Genomic DNA, 25,643 nt, shown 5'->3' with positions numbered 1-25,643 from the left:
CCTTCCTCCATCACACACACACACACACACACACACACACAGACACACACACACACACACACACACACACACACACACACACAGACACACACAGACACACACACACACACACACACACACACACACACACTCCTCTCTCTGTCACTGCTGCTGATTTAAATGAAAAGACGGACAGCTCTTAGGGAGCGTTGAGGCATCTGCTTTGACAGGGCTATAGCACCGAGGGGGCCTCAGCACAGCAGCCTTTTACAAAAGCAGCACACACACACACATACACACACACACACACACACACACACACGCACACACACACACACACACACACACACACACACACACACACACACACACACACACACACACACACACAACGAACAGCAAGCAGCTGCACATAAACAAACACACACGCCCAAAATGTAAGTACAAGCATGCACGTCCACAAACACACTGCAGAGCTGCAATCAAAGGTAGCTGAGGGGGTTGAGAAGTTCTCTCGCTGTGCACATAGAGAAATTATGAGAAGAGAAAGCGTGTGGGGGGAAGATGGGTTGGTGGACAGTGATGATGAAAGCTTTGCAATAAGCTGCAGCTCTCCCTGCCTGTCAACTGCTGTCATAGCATCCGGATGCTGGGAGATAATTGCTTTTCTCTCTGCATTCCCCAATTCTCCTTTTCTCTCTCCCTCATTTCCTTCTATCACTCATCTTCAGTCCTCTTTGTTTTCTTTTTTCTCTTCTTCTCCAGCCGATGATATCTCTCAGCTTGGTAGCCTTTCTCACAGAGTGAAAGCAAAGACTGGACCCTCCTGTGGAACTGTGCTTTTTTGTATCCCCTCTTGGTGCCTCTAGTTACATGATCGAAAGCTCATTGATAATTGGCTCATTGGAAGCCAAAGCCAGCACTCCTTGAATTCTAATATGTGTTTTTACTGTAGGGCATACTTGGTCATCTTAAGGATTTAACTACCCCTCATTCTTCACAGTGAGGTTTGTTTTTTCTCCAACCAGAACTGGGGTCATATTGTTGTTGATGCATATAAAAGCTAAATAAGTAACACTGGGAGAGTTTTACTACTGAGGCTTTCATGTTTCTCAGCAATGAAGTATTTCAGGTCCCAATTAATCACTTCTCCTCACTCGTGTTCAAACCCAGGCAGAGATGGATTAAAAGCTCTCATGTGCAGTCTGCACTGAGCAGGACTTTAAACCTAATGGGACGGCTTATCTTATGTGCTTTGGTTGATTTGTCACTGAGTTTCACTTCACTATTTCTTGGAACAGTCGCTTGTTTGCCTGATTCCCTTTCTATTGGCTTTTCTTTGATGGTGTGGTTCTTATGAAGTGTGGTGTCTTCATTGAATTGCTTGTACGTTGTCATTGGCCTGAGAAAAAAGATCCCTCGACTGTTCTCATGGAGTAAAGGTTGAATGAAAAAAAAAATACATATACTGCAGCTCAAGGGGATTGGCCTTGATAAAATGTGCTATGTCTTGTTTTTGGTGCGTTGCGTGAATGACACTGTGTCCTTGTTTTTTTAAACATTGTTGGACTTACAGTCATGGAAGTGTGCCAGCCCTTTCAGACCCCCAGATTTTTGCACTGTCAAACCAGAGTCAAGTTTCGAATCCTAGGCCATGAGCAGGAATTCACTCACCATCCTACAGAGAAACCATCAATCTTCCCCATCATTTTCTGAATAAACCTGCATTCCTGCAGAGCAATTGAAACTTGTAAATGAATCTGTTAGCTCCATTCAGTTGTGCACTCTGTGCACAAACGACATAAGCAAAACAAAAAATAATGGCAAGTCTCCATGATTGTTTTGGCTCGAGACAAACTTTGAAAGGCACAACAATCACAATAAAATGAAATACCCATTGGACTCATTGAGTTGCACTGCTTGCTTGCAAATGAGAAAATCCTCCATGTCGCTTTGATATCAGTTTTCATTTTGGGTAATTTTATTGACCAAGGTATCTGTTTGTTCATTCAGCTAGAGAAATGTTATATCAAAGAAATGATGATCCACAGAAACACATGGAGAGAAGAACCCCGTAGAGTTCAGAGCCCAAACAGTTCAGATACCTCCATATGTTGTGCCAAGAGTTATCTGTGTGTTCTGAGCTGCACATTTGTCCTTATTTAACAGTTTGACCTCTGCAGGTATACAAATATAAATTATCTCAGGATAAGCAATATGTTTTTACTGGCTAAGGCTGCAGTTCCTCTGATTTGAATGTAAACAAACACTCACTAAATTTACATAAGCCCTTGTTCTTGGTGGCTTTATACAAAACCTTGTTTTGCATCTTATTTTTGCTGCAGGTTATTGTTGCTCTTTTTTCTCACTGTTGGATGTGTGCATACTGTGATGATGGGGCCTTGTTACTACCATAGAGACTTAATAGATGTCCTATTAACCATTAGGGACTTGTCTCTAGGGTCTCTTGTGGTTTGTGGTTTTGAAACTTTATTCCAGAGAAGTCATTTTCATTATAATTTAAATCTTCCATATTTATTGCAGCATGATGTATTCCACATAACTCGAGCTCAGAAAGCCTTTGGCAGCATGATAAAGTAAGTTTTCATGGATGCCAGCTTCCAGCATATCTTGAGCGCCATTTTAATCTCTCTGCGAGGCTCCTTTTAATCCAGATCCAGTCTTTCAAAGCTAGATTTTGCAGTGTGTCCTTGGCTCCACTGTGAGTTTCTCCTCTATCCACTGCCCACACTAGGCCTGAAACTCCCAGAGGAGGAGCAGTGGCTGCTCATTGAGTAGAATATTGTTGTGTGGAGCAGCACCCCTTTGAGTACTCTGTGTACGGTACAATAGTGTGACTCTACCCCATGCAATTATATCTCTAAGGAAATGTTTTAATTGCAAACCAGCTCCAAGTCATCTTACTTGTAAATTAAGTAGTTGAAAATGACTGAGACTGAGACCTTTACACTACTGCTCAGGGATATGCACAGACATTTTGGGGGGCAGGGGCCGAACACAAAAAATGGGGCACTCATCCCTGCCACAAAGGGAAATAGGAGGATGCATGAAAACAGATTTCCAGAGTTGCACTGATTTTATAGGAGAACAATTAAACTATAGATATGGAAGTAGATATACAGTAATAGATTGCTGAGTTAGAATGGAAAAAATAGATCTTTTCTATCTGGATTATGCATTGCTTTTGCACCTATGTGCTTTCCGACCTCGCATCACTACATCACTGTTATAAATAATGTGGTCAGGGCACTTTTTTTTTGCAAGAAAGAAGACTAGCAAGCCTTGTTTCCATTGTTTTGTTGGTTGGCTGTAACTTACTTTCCTTGAACAGTTTGAATTAAATAAATAATTGAACTCACTTAAACTGCATTCAGATAGTCATAAGTAAGTAAGTAAGTGATTTTGGAGAAGTGTGTGCCATATTTTCTCTAAGACCTGTTTCAAAGAACTGATATTGAACACCAGAGTGGTACCAAAATTGAACGCTGATATGCATGACAATCACAGCAAGATGAGACACTCCAGCTGCGTTTGCATTTTTTGTTAGTCTACAAAGATCCCAAACCGGCAGAAACGACCCAGAGCTTCTTTAATATCAAAGGAAAATTAAGGAAGGAAATTGAAAAATGGAAGGAGGATTATTAGACTACTTTGTGTGTCTTCTGCCCAGGTGAAGACGTGTACATCAGCTTGTTTGGGGCTTGTGTTGAACTGAACATCCATCTTAAGACAGACTCTGTCCTTTTGAAGAATACTTACATTTCCCTGGCCACCGTACACACAGTATCCCTCACCAACACCAGTGATATCCCTCTTCAGTACTGTTGGACAACGTGGCCTAGCCTGCAGGAGGAGGCACTAAGCTTATTGAGGTATGTATGCACACAAATAATCTAACACAAACAATACAGGAATATGGTTTTGATGAGATTTTTTTAGAAGTGTAGGCTGTATAAGCTCCCCCCCTTCCTCTTGTTGTGTACACATGTAGCAAGTAAAATTACCTGCCGTGTTTTTTTTTCTTTACCACATCATGTGTTGCCAGAAATAGCTCAGGTGTCCATCATTTTCTCTCCGTCTGCAACTCTTTGTTATTCTCTCTGCTTCTTTTTGTCTCAAACTCCTTTTTCTCTTTGACTGCCTCCCCACCTCCCTTTCTCTAGGGAGAGCTCAGTACTCCAGCAGAAGGAGGAGGAGAAGGAACGGTTGCTTTTTCAGTGTGAGTCCGACCCAACAGCGATCCATCGCCTCCCGCAGCTTTCCAAAGCCCTGCAGGAACACAGAAGCCATGCTGTGCAGGACCACCAACTAACCCTCTCAAACAGCTGCATTACTGTGGAACCAGCGGTGGGTTTCTGTGTTTCTGCATTGTATCCTCTTCCTCTTGCCCAATATCTTTCGACCATCTAATTGTTGGTCCACACCCTACCCATGGATTTCCGGACTAGTTTCTCTCCTTGTTAAGGCTGTGCTGCAGAGATAATATCTCCAGATGAAGGATCTGAATCATTTTATACTTTTGTCAATGCCAAGAGAGAAAACATCCCTATATGCAGACTTCTTTGTGCTGGCAGGCATTCAGTAGCTTGTCTGAAGGCACTTGAGCACTTGGAATGTTTTGAACAGCGTTCTTAGGTTGAAGGCCTTGTTGCTGTAAGGACTGAAATGAGTGTCTCTGTATGGATTCCCCCCGAAATGATCAGATCTCTGTGATTCGATTCGTCACAAAGAGTTTAGATTCAGCTATGTGGATATCATGGGAATCCAGCCTGACTTCTCAATGACAGGAGGCCCGCTGCATGGGCCCTTTTTGCCCAGGGACCTTCAGGTAGCCTGACCTGTTCTGACACCGCCTTCCATTTTTTCTGCCAGTGTCTCCTCCGCTCAACTCAGCCAGGTTCCCTGGCCAGAGGAGGGGAGGGGAGAGAGAAAGTACGGGGGAGAGAGAGCAATCAGTCTTTAGTCCAGTCAGAACACAAACTTTGAGAGAGCATTTAACACACACACCTATATCCACCCACACATGAACTCACAAACACAAAAACACACACAGTCATGCACAGGTGTTGGTAGGTGTCAGGGTGTGTGTAGAGTTGGGGTGGATATAAGAACCAATCAACTTCCACGTTGTTTTCTAAAATGAAATTAATGCAATGTATGTCCATTGTTGTAAATGAACATACTCTTAATGGTCCTTAAACTGATGTATTTCTTCTGTGTGAGAAAACATGCATTAACAGTGTTTGTGCTTGTCTGTTTTATGATCTTTAAGTAAAATAACTATTTGTTGTCCTTGTCTCAGGAGGGTGAAATATGGCCAAACCTCACAGTACATTTCACCATTGTTTTCAAGCCTGAGGAGGCCAAGCTATACCAACAAACCATATATTGTGATGTCACAGGTCAGTGCCTAACTAGAAATACAACACTCATTTACGTTTCAAATACAACTCTCATTCCCAAAAAGTTTGCTTTGCTATAAATATAAATATATATATATATATATATATAGTGGGAGTGGGATCTAATTTTGACTAACTGCAGGTACAAGTAAAGGTCAAGCTAAGAGGGTATCAATGCTCACATTTACAGCAACTTCATAGTAACACTTAAAACAAAGTACAGCTTCTTTTCTTTTAAACTAAAACCCTCAGATAACCAGAGGATAACTCTTTTCTTTTGTTTGTTCTTCAACACTTTGGAATTGATTGTTTTAACAACTTCAAGCAGACACTCCACTCCTGCTGTAAATCAATAGCTTTGTCTTTCTCATAAAAGAATCTCCTCTCCTCAGTGGGTTGGTGCAGACAGAGGTTAGACGGACAAGTCTGGTGAGAAAACGTGTCTGTTTGTTTATTGTCAGAGGACAACGCCTCTCAACTAAGTCTCTTTTATGTTCCCCTTCTCCTTCAGTGTACAATATCCACAATCAAACTTTGTTGAAGCACCACCAACTGAAGAACCCCTAAATCTTCTGAAATGCTTTAACCACTGTATGATTTAATGCTACTTTTACAATGCAGTCATGAGGCCCAAATATATTCATTACATCCCAGTGGTAGTTAAAGGTTGTTGGTAAATTTGCAAGTGGCCATTGTATGCCTCTTCTGAGCCGGAGGCCAGATTTACATTAATTTCCATGTTTTCTGAGGCAGGTGACAACCTGACCAGCCATGGTCAGGTCAGGCTGGAGATGACTGTCCCGTGATCCCTCACTTTGCAAAACACCTCAGAAGCTTACTAAGCAAAAGTGAAGGATAGACCACTCGTGCCCTTTGATAAGTTCACATAGAGAGAAGAAGAAAAAGGCTGCAGCAATTCAAATGTTAAACAAGTATTTAGACATTTTTTATCTGGTCTAACTTTTGACCTTGATTCAGCACTTTAAACACACCATTTTAGATATGTTCAGTTCCACTTGAGACAAGTATTTTATTTTTAAACACTAAATGGTCACTTTTTATACAGTTCTAATGTTACACCTTCTAACGTCTTCCTTAAATTTCCCCTGACCCTACAGTACACATTTTATTTTGGTTTCTCTGCCTAACTTCTTAAGATTTTTTCCCTGTGTCTGTCTGTGTCTGCACTCAGGCTGTGAATCTCGGTTACCTCTCACAATAAAGGGTGAAGGCATGGGACCTAAACTTCAGCTCAACTATAACCTGATGAACATGAAAAATGTATTCGTCGGTGACAAAGACTATTATGAGGTAAGAAAGTTGGTCAAAGTGGACAGTTGTGCCCCTTGAGGAAATTATCAGTTGGGAGATGCTAGTGATGTGGTGAGCTTGATGTGTACAGTTTATTTAGAAAACTGTGGATCTGAATGTAGGAAACAGCTGGTGTGTGGCATACTCTCCCTACTTTCTACGGGAAGTCTTTTCATCTAGTTTAGGCTTAAAAGAAAGCTGAAAAACGTCTAATTATAGAAATGATAAAACACAGAGAAAAACAAGCCATGTTGACTATACAGTGGTTGAATGCCTACAAAGTATATTGCAGTGCAATAGCTCTCAGCTCACTGCAATAAATATGCCTTTTGTGAACTTACAATTCAGAGCCACCATCGATTTCTAGTATGATTCTTTGTTCTTTGTGTTTATATTGTAAGGTGTTCAAGTTATTCTGTCCTTTGGTGAACACATCGATATTTTATACCCCACCCAGTCAACCAAGATGTGTAACAACAAGAATTACCATATTTAATACAATTTTTACAAAACTGAAGTATGTATTATACAGTTTTGCAAATATTTGAGCAAAACAATAATATATACATGTATACATTTATATAAGTATCACTTAATTCAATTAAGTCGAATCCAAGTGAAAAATATCACAAAACATAAGTGCAGCACATGCATATTTCTTGATGATTGGTGGTGGGGCTTGTACAAGAAAAACCTGGTTTAAGTATTGAATCAGTGGATCATTCTTTGTGTCCAGGTGCAGCTGTCCAACAGAGGACTGATTGATGCCCCGTTCAGGCTGTCATGTCCCGACACCACTTTCGGCCGCTGTTTCTCTCCAAGTCCTGAGGAAGGTGTTGTTCCCTCTGGGGCCTGCCAGATTGTGGAAGTCACCTTCCACAGTCGCATCTTGGGAACTTTCTCTGAGGACTTGCTGCTGTCTGTCACAGGACAGCCTGAACCACTTACCTTGACTTTCAGGTGAAGTTAGCAATTGTATTAACTTGGAAAAAAAAATCAGCTTCTGGTGGCAGTATTCCTAATAAAAATATCACTTTCCACTTCTCTCACAGTACTTTTTAAAAATCTTTTAACTTCCTGTTATTGGCTCATGTCTTTGTCTTCATTTTCAGGGGTTGTGTCATTGGTCCTACATTGCACTTTAATGTTTCAGAGATCAATTTTGGAGATGTAGGCTTTGGTAAGTTACTAATTAAGTTATTTAATCTGGTAGTGTATTTTTAAGTTACTACATAACATATTTTATACTCGAGAGAATCACAATTTTCATAAAACTATTTTCTTCTGCTCCAGCTCCTCTTTATGTTCTCATTAGTTACATATTTGTCATCCTAACTTTTTCGCTTCTTCTCATCTTGGCCCTCTTTTTTTCTGTCTCCATCTCTCTTTGCAGGTTTCCCAAGAACAGCGACTTGTTCCATCGCTAACACCTCCTTCGTGCCCATGACCTTTGCCCTGCGTGTCCTGGGTGACGGCTTGGGGTCTCCCAGTGTGACTTGGGACAAACAGTTGTCTGACATATCCAGGAACAGTTGGCAAGTCAGTGCTGCTAGAGACCTTCGTGCACGGCCTGTGGAGTTCACCATGAGCCCTGCTGCAGGCACTGTGCCTTCCCTGTCAGATGTCACCATTAAGGTACAGTAAATCGACAAATTGCGGAAGACCCATATAAATGTATATATAAGTATATATAAGTTTTCTTAAACATCACCAGTTTGCTTAAACAACAAATATCAAAGCTCTACTAGGCAGTGTGTTATATAAAGCTACAAAAGCCAATCAGCATTGCATCCCCCTAAATAAGTAATAACACATTTTCCGGAGCGAAACATTTAGCAGGCCATAATACCATTTATTTGAAAAATCTTTTATTTAGCCATTAGATTAAAGGTGTAACCTTTACTCTCCAGGAAGAGTGGGCTAGGCAGCACATTGCCTGGCATAGGTGATTTCATCAGGAATGAAGAGAATCTTAAAGAAACTGTTTAGAACATACTGCGTGTTAGATGAAAACTTTAATGCCACCCAGGCCAGCAGTAGCTTTAGTAATGTGCGTCTTGCCCACCCAGTCAAAAGTTAAGAAAAAAGTGTTCAGCCAATGGAAAAATAGCACAGTATACCACTACCATTTCTAACTCATAAATGGATGGGCAGCCTACAGCCTGTCCCCTCTTCTTGTTGTGATCAGGCACTAACACACACACTCTGCAGCAGTTTGTAAAGTGTCTGTCAGAGCATGCCGAAGGGGATAACAGTAATGTCAGAGGGAGGGGATGCCAGTTCCCCACCAATCAGTGATTACAATTGTTTCACACACCAACAGATACCAAACCTTTTATGAGATATATTTATGAGGACTTTTCTCGAAAGTTTACCCCAAGACAGCCGTCTAGTATTGTAAATATTGGCAAAGTCTCGTTTCATTAGGTTTTTATTTTATTTGAGAACTGAGCTCATCCAATGAAAAGAAATGTCAAATGGGGTTGAAGGTATTTTTAAAAAATTATATTTTAGGGTAAGTTAATTTGCTTTCAAAGATGTTTTCCTTGCCACTTTTGAGCCTGAGGTTGAATAAGACTACCTTCTATTTTTGTAAATATTGGCTAATGTGAGAAGTCTCACTTGAGAAGGTTTTAATTTTGTCTCAGAACTAAGCTCCGATGATAAATCTGCCCTCCGTTGACTCAGATCATAAGGTATCAGCAAACTTAGAAAGGCTGCTTCACCACCAACCATTTCCCTGCTTGAAATTGTTCTATTAATCAGAATAGAATACAACCTTATTAAAGCCCATGTTTTTAATTAATCATCTTTATTTAACCCATCCAAACACCCCATACCCAAACACACACCCATAAACTGGAAAGGCCTGAGCGCATCATGGCAGGATCTATAACCACCCTCTGGTTGCCAGCTCTCATTTTGTCAGATTTTTGTGCCTTTTGGCCAAAGACTCGACCTGGGAACTGAACCGGGAGCCTTTGGGCCACTATCTTTTGCCAACCCTTCAAACAAAATAACATCTAGTTGTAAAGAGGACTTTCTTCAACCTAAAGGGATGAAAGACCATTAAAAAATACAAAAAAAAAAAAAAATAGAGTAGTCCTCTCAACCCTGTGACTGTACTGATTCAAGATTCTGTGGCAGGTCATTCCAAACTTTTGAATGGTTGTGTATGTGTGTATTATACGTATGTGCAGGTGACGCTGTGTGCCAACACAGTCAAGACATACCGACTGGAGCTGGTGGTGGATGTTGAGGGTGTCGGGGAGGAGATAATGAGTGTGCCTATCAACGCCAGGTCAGACACATTTACAGATGTGAACATAAACACACTCTGTAACATGCAAACACATTCTTCGTTCTGGCGAAGTTAGTTTTGTGGCGTTGTTTTGTTGCAAGTTTAAGCATATTTCTTCTAGTTATGTCTTTGCCCATAAAGTCTATAAATAGATTATCGGGTGAGATGTCCTGTATTTTGTTATGCTTCTGGGCCGCGGCCGGAGTACTTATGTTTCTTGTTGTGACCTCACATCCATCCCATCCTTGTGAATTTGCTGATATTGAGTGTCACATGTGTGTCATTGCACCATATGACAAAACTCTCCATCAGTCCTCTGTTCTCCTTTATAAAAGTGAAGCCAGCATGGATCTCACTGGAAATTATTCAATAGTGATACCGTTGATTACACTTTTTCTGTTTTTTTAAATGCCTTCGGAGTCTTCACTTCATTGGCTATATTATATGAGTCAGGACAGACATGGATGTAAACTGCAACTTGACTGGTGCACAGAGGCGTACAACCACAAGGCGGTAATTCTACTTTCTCTTGTGTCATAATAACTTTGTTTGATCTTTTCCATTTTGAGAAGATACCCTATGAAAACTAAAGGAATGAATAAAAATGAATTACCTTCCCTCTGTCCTCGTAAGACGGAATATCATCTCTTGTTCTTTTTGTGACACAGTTGTGTTAGAACTGAGTCATAAGATGTCATAAAACGGCAGAGATTCATCTTGCTCCTATCAGCCTTTTTTTTATTCTGGCAGTAACATCTACTTTGCTATTGGCTGTCTTTGAGAATGTGCTCCACTGAACTTCCAAACAGGTGTCGACAAATCAATGGCGTATGCATTAAATATTCAGAACCTCATTTGCATAATAATACATTTGAATGTCACCTGCACCATCGCTCAGAATGGGGCAATGATATCTGACTTCCTCCCAGCAATCACCGTCTTTGGAAATTTATGAATCAGTTCTAATTAACAGACTGCAGTTTTGGCATGATGCAAAGCAATTACTGTTGTGATTCATTAAGAGCCTCAGATCTTCTCTCCCTCTGTTTCTCTTTGTTAATAGGTGTGTTGTTCCTGATATTGTGGTGGAGACTCCAGTGTTGGACTTTCAAAGGTGTTTCCTTGATCACCCCTATGAACAGCAACTGCGGCTGATCAATGCCAGCGATGTGCCTGCTTGCTACGGAGTGCTTGGCCAGGTTAATTGGATCCCTGCAGTAAATGATTTATTTGTGTGTGTGTATACTGCATGTGGCAGGGATCTCATAGGACAGCGAGATAAACAAGCTCAGAACCTGTCAAGGCCATTGTATGCATATTCAAGACAATGGCCCATTTCCAGCTCGATACAGGAAAATGTATGTGCTAGAGAATCAGAATCAGAATCAGAAATACTTTATTGAGTCCCAAGGGGAAACTGGCACTTTATAGTTGCTCCTTGTAGAAGAAATAGCACACTATAGAGCGATTGAATGAATATAAATACAGAAGACAATAGTAAATGAGAGTAAGTACAAATAGAAAGTAGTAAAACATAGAATAACTGTAAAAACGTATAATGACGAAAAAATGACCTTGTACCTTGAAAAATTACCTTCTAAAGAGGTAGAGGTAAGCTACATGTCTTAAACAACAACACCTTAAAGGAGTAGCCCAGCATTTTAGCAAAAAAAGGCTTAGCTTAGTTTCGTATAATGACTAGAATGGGGAAATGGCTTACCTGGCTATGTTCAGAGGTAACAGTTGTTTAAAGACACAGCAACCTTCGATGATATCGACTTGATTTGACTCGAAGTCGGATTGCTGAAGCCTTATTCTTAGCTCTTGCTGAGCTTGCATGAAATGAGGACTGTGAGTTTTTTGATGACCCTCATCATTGAAAACTCATTTGGAAGGGATATTTTAATGGCTAATACGAACAGGGGGAATTAATGTGAAATGCAGAATTAATGTATACATATTAAGACTCAAAATAATCAGGTCCTGACTTAACAGCTGCACAATACTGCAAAGAACTGGTACAAATGCCAAAAATTGAAGTCACTGGGAAGTCAAAATATATTAATTCCGAGAAAAGTTGTGAATCTATATTTACAATAGTTTCTTGGTCTATATGCCTGCATTAAAAAACTCATTTCCGTCTGTGTCACTTTTTTCAGGACTATGATGAAAGTCCGATATTACATTGTGGCAGTTCCACACCCAGAGGGGTGATTTTTCCTCACAGTTCAGAGGAGGTTCCCTTGTTTCTGTGGGCTAAGGCTGTTGGAAGGCTGCATCACACTCTACGCATTGCTGTGTTTGGCAGCCACCAGCCACCCTTGGTCAGTCTCTGTGGGTTTCTGTGTGAATATCTGTGCTGGTGTATAATACTGTATGCACGTGGGTGTGATTGTTAGATTTTTTTGTCTTGAGTACAAGCATAACATCGTGTTTTCCTCTTACTTAGTCAGTGTGTGTTTTCTAATCTGCCTCTGTTCTGTTCTGTTCAAGGAGGTGGTCTTATCATGTATTGGGCAGGGACCAGCCGTCCACGTCGAGAGCCCGCAGCTGGACTTTGGCGGAATCCCGGTTCTGACAGACTGCACTAAAACCCTGCACCTGTCAAACCAGTCACCTATTCCGGCCCATTTTACTGCTGGCATGGTATAGACACACAGCAACCAGGCATGCACATACTAGAAATACATGAACACATAAAACACTTAAATCGAGAGGACCGAGATAACTTTACCTGCGCTGAGATCTAGTGGTGGGATGTTAAGATCTAGGAGGATACAGTAATCAAATAGTTATAGTACTGGATTTAATGGATGTGATATACAGCTGTCCAGACGTTGACCCATTCAATGACTAGATTTCTTGTGCAAACCTTCTGTTTCTCTTCCCATGCTCCTCTGAACAATTACTCTTCAGTCTAATTTGATATGTAACGAATGAGTTAATAGGTTCAATGCTTTGTTTCATCTTGAAGTAATTAGTTGCCAGGTCAGTTTGAGGTCTACCCCAGGAGAATAAGGGATTTTTCTTCAGAGTGTGCTCCCTTTGTGAACCAGTCAGATGGTAACTTTTTGGCAACTGACATCAATGAGTGCTCATTCAGCGATGCTCACCTTGGACCGCCTTGTTGTTTCTGGTGTGTCATTAAGGCTCTCAAGATTGAGATTAAGATTGTTCCACTCCATATTTTAGCATGCTTACTCAGTGTAAATGAAACCTTCTCTTGCTGTGCCTCACCTTATCAGTGTTGCCTGATATCCACTGGGCACAGACTTGCCACTGGAACTATGCCTCTGTACTCCTCAGCTGGCATAAACACAACCATGCATGCACACAAATTAAAACGCACACACAGGAAACCCTGCTGTAACCGCAGTTGTGTGACCCTGTCCTCTCCTCTGAGGCAGAGTTGAGGGAAGGAGTTTCCCTACACTCTCAAGCATCAATCGATGCAGATTCTCCTAGAATTTCATTACATCTCGCTCAATAGGCTTGCAGAGAGCCACACAAATAGACCTGATGACTGAAGATTGCGAGGATATTGTGGAAGGTGTAGACACTTACTTGTCGTCAAAGTGAGAAATAAACCACAAGTCCATCATTAATCCAACCTAGACTTTTATAAATGACTTTGCACAGTTGCAAAGATGTCACGGACCCTTTAGCTAACTGATTTTTCTGTAGTCTGTTTTTTCCGTGGTCAGAATATGAACAAAGATACAGATCTAGAAATACAAACAGTTTAATAGCACAGATATACATGTTGTGGATAAAAATACAAATTGCGCTCTCTGTTAAAAAGGGATTAGTTAGAAAATCATGAGCCACATAAGATTCTCTTAACTTTGTATTGATTTTGTCGAGCTGTATAATGTTTGACCGGACAATAATCTTGCTGCGGACACTTCAGCACCAACGCAGGATTTACACAGGTTGATGTACTGTTGATAGCTTTACAGCATAAAGGACAGATTTTGACTTTAAGCCCTTCTGACTTGTGCTGCATTCAGAGCAATCAATGCTAATCAAGATGTGGGATGCAGCAGGTTTGATGTGATTATTGAGATTCCAGTCGTCTTGCTCCTCTCTCTGGGGACTCAACCCCTTGCTCTTTCTCCTCTTCTGACTCCACCCACCCCTTTACCCTGATCACCCTTGTATCGACCCACACCAAGTGCGCTTTAAATGGCTTCCTCCCCCCGATCATACAGACGATGAGAAAGTGATCTATGACTCCGGAAGTCACTCGCTGGTCAAGTGTTGCCTGCTGTGTGAGGCATCTTTCCTCAAATGCTTCTGTTCCTGGAAGTGGCTTTGAACATCAAACTAAATATTTATATTTGATTCGGCCAATATTATTTTAGTGTAGTCTTTGTCAATGAGGCAACACAAATGTCAGTTGCAATATTTGAGCAGAGACAATCTTCTTCAATGATCAACAATCTACTATGTTGTCCTATGGGCACCGAAACCCAAGTTTTAATGCATCTGTAAGAAGCTCATTCTCAAAATCCCAATTAAAAGTTTATGTTCCAGCCATTCGTCAACAGAGATGCTGTATAGGACATTGATTGTGATCCTGACCACTGCTTGGTCAGATATATATACAGTACAGTGAGCACAGTAAAAGGCTTTGCTGAGGGACTGGAGATGAACATTAGATTTACATCTGTTTTCTCATTACATTGGACCTTATTCAAATAAATCGAGCAGAGCTGGGAAATAGAATGAATATTGAGTTTGTCTTGCAGCAGTGCTTTTTTATGCTCACATCAAGGAGGTGTAATGTACACTTTTAAGGCTTTCGTGTATTTCAAAGCACATTTTAACACACAGGAATCCATATACTCTACCTATTATCGGAATCATAGCAGTGAGCTACAGGTCTGCTTATAATTCTAGGATCTCATGTTGCACCAAAACGTTGATGTGATTATGCAGCCATATGATATACATGTCCATCTTTCTTCAGGTCCATCCATAGCAGAAGCCTAAATGGTGTGTGCAGCTCAGGAGAGCAAAGTGCTCCCACAAGGGACCTACTTTCATGCATCATGTTTCAGCCATGTAACTAGCTGCTGTAACTGTTATTATGCCACTCTGCAGATGTAAAGGCATGCATCCTGTCTTAGAAAACACTTCAGCTCATATGTTTCAGACCATAAAGGAACTCTGAATGTGTTTCTGTTTCCTCAGAGCCGTAGAAAGTCCTGTTGGCGTCTTGAGCCCAGTGAAGGGGAAGTGCCACCAGAGAGCACGCTGGAGCTCAGGGTAGTGGTGCACTTGAAGGACACACTTCACTTCGAGGACAAGCTGAAAGTGTCCATCCAGCACAGCCAAACACACACTGTTGCTCTGTCTGCCACAGGCACTGGTACTACAATTGTCAGTGACAAGCCGTTGGGTCCTAGCCTTGACCTAGGCACATGCTTCAGGTAAGAGATCACACTTATAAATGAGATTTGGACATAATAATAATAATAATAATGATACAATGATGTAGAAATGAAAATGTAGTATCAACAGTATGCCTCACACCCTCCCTGTCCTTGATATAAGCCATGAGTCATACCAGTACCACTTCAAGCTCACCAACAATGGCCAGCGAAGACAACGGTTGTACTGGCTGACTGATGACTCCCTGCCCTCCACAAAAACTCGCAAGGCAGTAAACTTTTCTGGCCGAACCGTCCTGCCCCCTATCTCCGCTCCCAGGAAGAAGGACATTCCAGGACGTGGATCTTTGTTCAGCATCAGCCCTCCTCGTGTTGAGCTTTTCCCAGGCTGCTCTGTTGACATGGTGCTGACGGGATCTTCAGACTCCCCCAGGGTGAGACAGTTTGCCGAGACCCAAAAGTGAACAGAATAAAGCTCTGAATTTTTATGAGCATGCAGTAGTACATGAACACTTGAAATGTTCTTGTCTTCCCAGGTTGTACGGGAGCGTCTGATATGCCGTGCCATTGTGGGGGACCAGAGCAGTCTTGAGCAGATCATGTCTGTAGATGTTACGTGTCGCTTTATGGCTACTATGCTCAGCATTTCCCCCAAGCAGCTGAACTTCTTCATAAAGAAGGTTAGACAAAATATCATGAGCGGTACTCTCTTCAGGGTATTTCTATTTAAAACTATATAATTATGGATGACGAGACAGGAATGTAAGTGATTTTAAGGTTAAATATACACAATATATAGCAAGAATTTTAGTTTAAAACATTCAAAATATGAACAGAATGTGAAGAAAAGACAATTTTGAAGTAATGCAAACAACGTCTATGTACTGTGTTGAAGAGTTGTCGGTGATCTCTCTACAGAAGTTAGCACGCCAACCAGCTAGCCCCAGCCCGTCCTGTCTTGTAGAACAACTTAGTCTGGTGGTCTAAGAGCAATACGTTTTTCTTACTTTTCACAAGCTTTCTTAGCTTAGTCCACTAAATAAACAAAATTAACCCACATAATTCCAAAATAGGAAATATTTGTAGACTATTTTAAACAAAAAATACGACCGTACAACTGAATTCAAGTTGTTCTTTTTTTCTTTCTTTTTTTTTTTACCAAACTAAGACAAGCTTTATTGCCTCCACTCTTCCAATCACTTTTGGTTTGGTGGAAATAAATCCTTAGCCCACTGAGTTAGATGTGAAAATATTCCGTCTCTGGTGATGATCTATCTTCCCCCCCCACCCCCGCTGTCTTATTCATCCCTGGAGTCAGAGTCCTTGTCAGAGCAGCTGTAAATCACCTGTGTGCAGTATTCCTTGTCTTCAAATTGGCTTTCTTCAGTCTCTGAGGTTGTTACTGGGCAGCTGCTGAACTCAGTTGAGCTGAGCCCTGTTGCCTGCGGTGTCAACACCAGCACTCCCAAAGTGATCTGAGGTCACAGTCCAGGCAGGCTCCAAACAGTTATTAGGGCCACTAGCTGCATGGCTAATTGAGCTGACTAGCTATTGGTGACCAGCAGCTACAGCCAAAGACAACTACAGCAAAGAGTAAAGTGAGCAGCAGTTAGTGGTTTCTCTGACGATATGCTGCCCTCTGTTTGCTTGGAGCGACCTTCCAGCATATTTTATACATGACCCCTTTAATGGAATTTAGGAACTCTGTAAAGTTGACCAAATGCTATTTAATTTCCTCAGATATTAGCATGTAGAAAAAGAAGCCATTCATTTAAGATTCATGTTCCTGAAACATGTCTTTATATTGTTGAATTCATTGTGTTGATGTCTTACAGGTCCCAGGAGAGGGTCTAATGCCCTCATATGAGAAGCTGATCTTGACGAATGTGTCATCTCTATCTCTGTCCTTGGAGCTCTCTCTCGTAGAGCCGTTCTCTTTGTGTGAGACCCCAGGAGCCCAAAGCTCAGCTACCACAAAGGTAACACCACCATGAACGAACACTTAACTTAACCTAAAATTAAAGTGTTTCAATATGTGTAATATCTGGATCACAGATTGTGACTTAACCCTCAAAACAGACAAAGAGAGCTGCTAAAATGTTCAATTATTGATGCCTGTTGTAGCTCGTCCAATCTTAAGAAACTAGGAGCTACAGCTGTCACATAAAAGTTGTGGAGTAAAAGGTATATATTTTTTTTCTCTGAAACATAGATAAACACACGTATAAAGTTAAAATTAAATCAACAATTTCTTTAAAATTGTAACTAATTGCTTGAGTAAATGTTCTCAGGTACATTCCTTATTTTTTGAAAAATGCTAAAAAGATTGTGTCACACATGAAATGATGCTATTTGGAAAGTGAGAGTAGGACTTAAAGGATAACTACCGTTTTTTACAACCTGGACCTTATTTCTGGCAAAATATATGGTCATTTACTCACCCAGATAACTTTGGTGTCATTCGGCGTCGTTCGGACGAAATTAGATCCAGTGTAGCGGCGATATATCCATATAATGGGAGAGACGGGGCAGCGACACACAGCCTCTATATAACGCATTATCTACCACGAAACTAGTTCATTTCATCAATATTTTGTTATGAAATGCTAGCGCTATTCCCCTCTGAGTCCGGGCTCGTCTATTGTCAACATCCGGGGTCTGTAGGCTGATCTACTACCTCTGACCTGGAAGATGTCGTCTCTGAGCTGCGCGCGCACCCGCGACAGCGCGGCTTGTTTACCTGTAGCTGCTACTGCTAGTTTGACCCCGGATGTTGATAACGGACGAGCCCGGACTCAGAGGGGATATAGCACTAGCATTTCATAACAAAATATTGATGAAATTAACTAGTTTCGTGGCAGATAATGCGTTATATAGAGGCTGTGTGTCGCTGCCCCGTCTCTCCCATTATATGGATATATCGCCGCTACACTGGATCTAATTTCGTCCGAACGACGCCGAATGACACCAAAGTTATCTGGGTGAGTAAATGATCATATATTTTGCCAGAAATAAGGTCCAGGTTGTAAAAAACGGTAGTTATCCTTTAACTACTTTTGCCATTTCCTTTTAAAAATCAGCCTCTCTTCTCTGTCTCTCAGTCCATTTTCTACCTGATTCAAAGGATTTGAATGGTGAGCAGACCTGTCGTCTGCGTAGGTGCTAAAGAAAATTCTTCAGGTTGGGGCCAGCGCCTTGCTCAAAGGCATTGGCAGGAATATTTTATGCAAACACAAGGAGAACATCCTACAATTTAATATATATAATATATAATATATTTAACTCTTGAATGCAAACTTTTTTTCAGAACCGGTTCACTTTTCCATGGGCATGAGAGCCACAGTCACATTATTCGGTCTCTGTATACGTCTCCAGTTTCCCAGCATTCTAGGAACAAATATGGCAGACTACATTGACTCTTTATAAGCGTTGCTCCTGGCTTTGCATGCCTACATTGCCATCCAAACATGACTGGTCCTCAGACCACCGTGAAGTGAAAATAGTGAAAATCTTTTGTTAATTTTCCATTGGATAAGTCACAACAGCCTTCACTAGCTCTGCTTGTTAAAAATGGCATAATTTAGTTGATCCTTGGTCACAATAACCCCGCCCCCAGCCCCCAACGTAAGTGGTTCTTTGTTGTAGGACAGCAAAGTGTTCCAGAGTAGGCACTGGATACGAACCAGCACCTGAACCACCTTGGTTGAAAAGGGGTATGAGTGACTTTCACTGCAATCTAGGATTTATTTTAGCCCTGTGATGGGTACACTGTGATAAATGCTAACAAGTGAATTGAGTGATAAAAGAAAATCGATTTCATCATTTTAAGTGTGAACAGATGATATAAATGCTGATGACTGATCGTTGTCCATCTTGTCCACTATAGATGTGCGTGGACACGTTCCAAATGAAACACATTTGCTTGTTTTTTAACTTAACATTTCAGCGACCATGGCTCAGTACCATTACTTCTTATAAACACCCTTTTCACTGTAATAGAAGTGCAGTTTATATTTTCCCATAATACGCATGTTTTTATTTTATCATCGCTCTAACTTCCATTCTGACAGCTGATTAAAATGTGGGATTGGAATCCACATTAAAATGGTTTTCAATTTCAAGCCCCTGGCAGGTCTGTGAATGAAGCCAAAGAGTAGCTGGGTATTTTGATAAGCCTGGGTCCAATGGCAGGATAAACGTTTTATTAAACTGTGGGAAGGATTTTAAAAGGGTTGTGAATTTATGGTTTGGGAGACGTCAGATAAAAAAACATGAAGTAATGATTTTTTCATTTTTCATCAACCGGATTCTCAAAAACTGAAAACAGTTGAAGAACTACTCTTATATTCTGTTGACTTGTTTTCCTACCATGTCTGTCATCCCAAATATTGCACAGTCAGTGAGATTCCTTCTCTGCCTTTATGTTATATATTTTCACTGCTGTATGTCTTTTTCCAGTCCATGGTTTTAGGTGATGGGATGCAGGCTGAGTTGTGGGTCTGCTTTAATCCAGATTACTGTCAGGGGAAGGTGTCACGAGTCATGGATGAGGTAACAGTAATGTATTTTCTTTGTGAAATTTCTCACATAATGTTTTGCTTTTTCATCTGGGGTCTGGTGTGGAAGTGGGTCCCAACCTAGGATGTAGAACTCATATTGGGTTGACAAGATTATTATTATTTTTTAAGAATCCTTCAAATGAAATCAGAGAAGGGAACATCTCTCCTCACCAAATCCACTCCTGTGATTAGTGGCCATGAGCAGCCTTTCTTCATTGAAAGTCAAAAAAGATTGGGAACCACTGAAGCAAAAAAAAATTCTGTTTATGTGCTTACACCTGCCGGAGTGTTATCCTGTAATATCGGCTTTTTTTGACAAAAACATTTGGACTTTTTTCCCCCAGTTCCTTGAAGTACACTACTGGGGACACCCACAGCAAGAGCAAGTGAAGCTGCATGCTGAGGTCCACTTCCCCAACCTGCACTTCTCCTCCACCACAGTGGATTTTGGCTGTGTGCTCAACTACACAGAAACACGTAGACAGATCTGCATCACCAACTGCTCCCCGCTGCCTGTGTCCTACTGCTGGGTTTTCCTGGATGACCACAAACAGAGAACCATAAGGTAAACAAATATCCACACACTGTCACCGTCAACGACATTTATACTTGTGTTAACAGCACACCCACACCACACTGTAAAGGATAGTAAGTGGTGCACAGTGGCATATTGTATAATTGCACACAGTATTACTATGGGGGAGGGGCGATGCAAATCTTCCCCCATAGGTGTACAGTGTATACAGTACATAGTGGAGCTTAGGTGACCCCTTGCACTGCAGTTTCACCTGACCAAAATGTCAGAATTTAGCAAGGAATTCTCAGGAAGTGAAGGTGATGCTTTTCCATCAGCATCATTAGATACATTGTAAGAGGAGATCATGTATGCTACATAGAGAACAATTTTAGCTATCTCAACTGTAGATATGGTCATTCTAAGGTTAGAAACAACCAAGGCAAGTTAAAACAAAGACAGTGAAAAATGTATTTGATCAAAAATTAACGGTGTTATTGATAACATTCAGCCACTAACTGTGCCATTCTATCTCCAAGCTTCCATTGCATTCACGTCAAAACGCCGCTGTTGTTGGAATCATCTGCCATCTCAAGTGGTTCCCAGTTTGTACTAGTACTAGCTAATGTTACTTACGCAAACGTTAACATTGATAATGCTAGCTAACTTTAATGTTGCTAAAACTAGCTAATGTGAGGGCAGTACAGTGTGCTGGGCACACACTGTAGAACTCCCCCTCAAACTGGCAACTACCAAGACTGTTGATGCTGACAAAGCACAGATACCACCTGATACCCACCATTATACTATTAGCTCACAAACCTTGAAGCTGGAACCAAACAATTCTTATACAAATATAAACAAATCATTCTTTTTAAGCCAGATAAACATTTTGATTTTTTTTTTTAACGATCAGAAAAATGTTTTAAGGCCTTTTCTTCAAGCTCTGAAGATGTATAAATGTGCCTTCATAAAAATGTTATCAATATGACCTATAAGTTGTTGATATTTCATAGCATGATACCCAGCGATAGCTTTCCCTTTTAGTGATGAGACTTTATTTACATAAACTATGGAACATGCAACCTTTTTATGTTACTTCCATTGAGTAGTAGGACTAAAATAAGCTAAAGCACCTGTGCTCTGTAAGACCTGCTCATTGATTCCTGTGTTGCAGCTATTTTTTTGTTAAAGAACAAAATAAGTAAATAAATAAATAAATAAAACTTCGAACTGTAGCATCCTGAATAGACAAGATTCAGGGACAAGAGCAGAGTGGACCTCAGCCATATATTAAACTGTCCATTGGGGTGAGTTAGAACAGTAGCTATACATTTAATCCCCAGAATTGAAAGCCAAATCCATTATAAATTCTCTGGGGAAGACACATCTACTGATTGTGTGCTTAATGTTACATTGTGCTCTGGCTCCCCTCCCTTGAAATGTACTCTGAATACCATACCAGTCTGCCCGTCCATGGCCATGAACCAACTAACTGCTATCGCTCTACAAGATTTATCACCCTCTACTGTCTCTCTCCCTTCCCCCTCTTCCATATATTGGTATTCCTCCTTTTTGCTCACCTTCTTGTTCTCATCTTTGGGTTTTACATTGCCTATTTATCTTTTTTTTCTTCCTTCCTTCTCCCCTGCCTCGCCTGCCTGTGCTCTGCTCTACCAAATCCAGCCTTCTCTTTCTTCACCCTTTCCCTCTTACATTGTGACCTCTCTTAACAATCTGTCTCATAGGCCGTCCTGCTAATTAAATGGAGACCTCACTCTGCGCACACACTCTCTAAAGTATCCCTTTCTCCCTCACAAAACCTGCACTATCTTGCCATGTTCAGCTAATTACATCCCTATCAGTAATTACACTGCAGCCCTTGGAGAGGGGAATTTCAATAGAGCTAACTATTTTCTATCCAACTTACCACTGATAGATTGAGGCAGTAAGATACATTTAAATACTGTAACTTCTTCATTTTGAGGCCTCTATATCAGCAAGAAGTCAACTGTAAAGCTCAAGCTTATTCTACCGTTTTTGACTGCAATGTAGTTACTTGTAAGCAGCATGATGGACAACTTAATGACCGACTGATCACTCACAACTAATAACTCGTTCTTAAACGATGTTGAGCTTGAGCTGAGGTTATGCCAGAGAAAAATGACATTTTGTTTGACAGCATCGCGGTACAAGAATGGAAACATTGTTGACTATAATTCTGATCAATTAGCAGTGAACAAACGACAATTTAAGTATCTCATGACAGGTGATAAGTTATAGTGCTTAAATCTGTTAGTATTTAAAAAAATAAATGCGTAGAAAAAAAAGTAAATAATGCTTGCCAAAGGTAGAACTGTTTATGGGGTTTGTTTTGGTTATCTACAGGTCACATAGACTTACCTTCATAGATTAGATTAGTTTCAATTTTGGTGACACTGAGTACCGGGACAACAAAAAGAAGTTTAGAATCTAACCAGATAGTGCAAACTTTTTCAACACACACACACAGGCACTCCAGTCTGGATTAGAGCCAGACCTTCTGGAGAATAAACACCTGGAGTCACTTTTGAATCTGTTCTGATGCAGACCACTGTTGCTTCAAGTAGAGAAAATAGATATAATCTTTTGTTGAGTGGATAGGTTGGAACACGCTACACTAGCTCTGGTTTTTAAAAATGGCGGTCATAAGCCGTTTTACTTGGTCCTTGGTCACAATAATCCTGCCCCCAGCCCCTGATACATGCGGTTCTTTGTTCTAGACCAGCAAAGTGTTGGTGCCACTCTGGAACCAGTTTTCCTGGTCGGGAGCCAGTTCTCTGGCTGTCGAAACACAAAGAACTGGTTCCAGAGTAGGCACTGGCTCTGTACCAGCATCTGAAGCACTTTTGTCAAAATACAAGATCAAGATGTCAAGATACAACTAATACTACTCAAGTGTAAAAGTCAAGTAAAACCCCAATTTGATTGGAAGAGAGGGATTTTGATAAAAAACAAATATTAAAAAAATATATTTGGACGCAAGATAAGCATATTGACAGAGATAAATGGACAATTAAGACGAAGACACAGGATTGGAACCTGGAAAATAATTTTTTTTGTATTACAGTATTACATCAATACAAAATGCTCCATTTTAGTTAAAGGTCTTGCATTAACAAGCTTACAGTATAGAAAGTGCAGCCCTACGAATATAACAATTTCCTTTTTACTGCTACAAAAGTAGAGAATACCCATGATGCAACAGAAGGGTCCTCATCAGTGTTATATTTTAAAATATTTTCATTTCAGAATGTGTAAATAGCATTTTAATGTTGTAAATTTAAGAATGTTAACTGATTGTAACAATACATCTTCGTGTATCATAGGTCTAGTGTGTAAACTAGCAGTAAATTTTAGTCTACAAATAACTAGTAACTAAAACAGTATAATGTATCACTGGGAGTAATTGAGGCACCACCTTTCTCATTATCATAATAATAAAATTACACACTCTTTGCAAAAGAAAGAAATGAAACTGGCTATCTTTGTGAATGATTCTAGTTATTAAAATTATCGTAAAAATAATCGAAGCAAGCTTAATATTTTATGCTGTTGTTTGCCATGTGTCTGTAGCAATGTCATTTTTCAGCATCAAACTCACTCATTCATGACCCCCGTCACATTTTTTTCTTCAAACAGTCTGCTGGAAGTGAGACGTTTGTGGTGCAGTAGTTTTTGATGTGTAGATTTCAGTGCGACTGAACATAGGATTCCAGTTAAACACAGTCGCACCTACAGTGTGCATGAAAGAAAGAATAGATGGACCAGAGAGAGACAGATGTGAGAATGTCAGAGTATGCTATTTCTGTTTTGAGCTGAGCTCTTGCAGTGTCATCATGTGCTGTCTCACCATCTGTTCCTCCGTCCGCACCAGTGGGTCTAAACTCTTTCTTAGAGGACCCACATTTTAAAACGCTCTGTTTTTCCGCAGGGGGTGGGGATGGTTCTTATGGGCTCTTACAAACTCTCATCAACCAAAAACGCAGCCCGCTTTTGAGGACATTGACCTGCAGTATCCGTTCGCCCTTACATCTTACATCGCCGGACGTACTAATTTGTGATCTTCCCAAGGCGAGACGTCAGGCCAACTTGTCCCTTTAAACAGCAGCCATCACAGACTGACCATACAACAACAGTGCCTCCTGCTGGTAGCATCACTGCCATCCACTAATTACAAGCTGACACACCAATACTGAAGCATTCTTTGGAACTCTGACAAATGTGCGTGCAGACCTGAATGCTGCCTTACATTTATGCACACACAGACGTACACATCCACACACACAGCTACACATGCCCAGGCAATAACATAGCCAGTGTTTGGTGATTTAATATAGAACTTGTCCGGCCCAGCTTTGAGATGGCTTCACTCACTAAATCTCTTTCATTCTCTTCCATGTTTATTCAGCACTTCACTGCAATCTATCCTGACCTGTTTCCTGCTGCTTGCCTATTAAAATTCCTCTTAATTATAGAACACTCTGTTTAATTAACTTGATGGATGCACCGAGTCTGATCCCACAGGGAAGGAGAGAGTAGAACAGAGAGAGAAAATGAGTGTCAGAGTTCTTTGGGATGTGGTTGCTAAAGATGTTCTTCTCCACCTGGGTATTACAGTATGCGTTGATGATACATTGAATGTACAACATGCTGATATATTTTCATTATCATGTGTTACTCACACCTCATGGATATCTTGAGGCTTTTGGTTGTCTATTTCCAGGAAGCTGGAATGAATGTGTTTCGTTGAATGCATGGTTATTTATTGTTTCTACTTGTGCAGTTGTACTTTTAATGTGTGGGAAATAAATATTTAACTTTAGGCTCGTTTTGTTTTTATCCTTTTGTCCTCATAGGGAGACAGAGAGGCTGGAGCAGAGCAATCCTGAAAATGAGACTGAAGAAGGGTGGAGTTCCTCTACAGCAGCCTCTCCTGCAGATGGACAGAGCAGCACACAGAGCATTGCACAAGTAGGCAAATGTTCACATGTAAACAAATCAAGGTTTCCCTTAGATTTCCAGTGTGTCAGGGCTCAATCCCTGTCTCTATGCTGCACTGCTGTTACTGTGGAGGTAGATGCACATGCCACACCCATGCACGTACACAAAGTTTTGCAT

General features: G+C 40.8%; 1 protein-coding gene across 3 annotated transcripts in view; it reads left to right on the top strand.

Annotated features, from left to right (window-relative positions):
* The window catches only part of hydin (HYDIN axonemal central pair apparatus protein), a 77,817-nt gene that overhangs the window by 11,552 nt on the left and 40,622 nt on the right, over nt 1-25,643 (top strand). For 2 of the 3 annotated variants that reach the window (XM_084363409.1, XM_084363408.1), the window contains exons 8-25: nt 3,671-3,872; nt 4,164-4,347; nt 5,303-5,402; nt 6,595-6,713; nt 7,450-7,673; nt 7,826-7,893; nt 8,107-8,348; nt 9,914-10,014; nt 11,078-11,213; nt 12,174-12,338; nt 12,508-12,660; nt 15,211-15,449; nt 15,574-15,844; nt 15,947-16,090; nt 17,246-17,389; nt 19,869-19,961; nt 20,314-20,534; nt 25,382-25,496. In XM_084363409.1, the coding sequence (XP_084219535.1) occupies nt 3,671-3,872; nt 4,164-4,347; nt 5,303-5,402; nt 6,595-6,713; nt 7,450-7,673; nt 7,826-7,893; nt 8,107-8,348; nt 9,914-10,014; nt 11,078-11,213; nt 12,174-12,338; nt 12,508-12,660; nt 15,211-15,449; nt 15,574-15,844; nt 15,947-16,090; nt 17,246-17,389; nt 19,869-19,961; nt 20,314-20,534; nt 25,382-25,496 (2,921 nt within the window). Of the gene's footprint in view, nt 1-3,670; nt 3,873-4,163; nt 4,348-5,302; nt 5,403-5,779; nt 5,832-6,594; nt 6,714-7,449; nt 7,674-7,825; nt 7,894-8,106; nt 8,349-9,913; nt 10,015-11,077; nt 11,214-12,173; nt 12,339-12,507; nt 12,661-15,210; nt 15,450-15,573; nt 15,845-15,946; nt 16,091-17,245; nt 17,390-19,868; nt 19,962-20,313; nt 20,535-25,381; nt 25,497-25,643 lie in introns of those variants that run through there. The other variant, XM_084363410.1, reaches the window with a different exon arrangement.

The sequence above is a fragment of the Pagrus pagrus genome, assembly GCF_965226575.1.
Source record: "Pagrus pagrus genome assembly, chromosome: 10".
NCBI classification, from domain to species: domain Eukaryota; kingdom Metazoa; phylum Chordata; class Actinopteri; order Spariformes; family Sparidae; genus Pagrus; species Pagrus pagrus.
The sequence above is the reverse complement of the archived record's forward strand: the minus strand, read 5'-3'. Positions and strand labels throughout refer to the sequence as shown.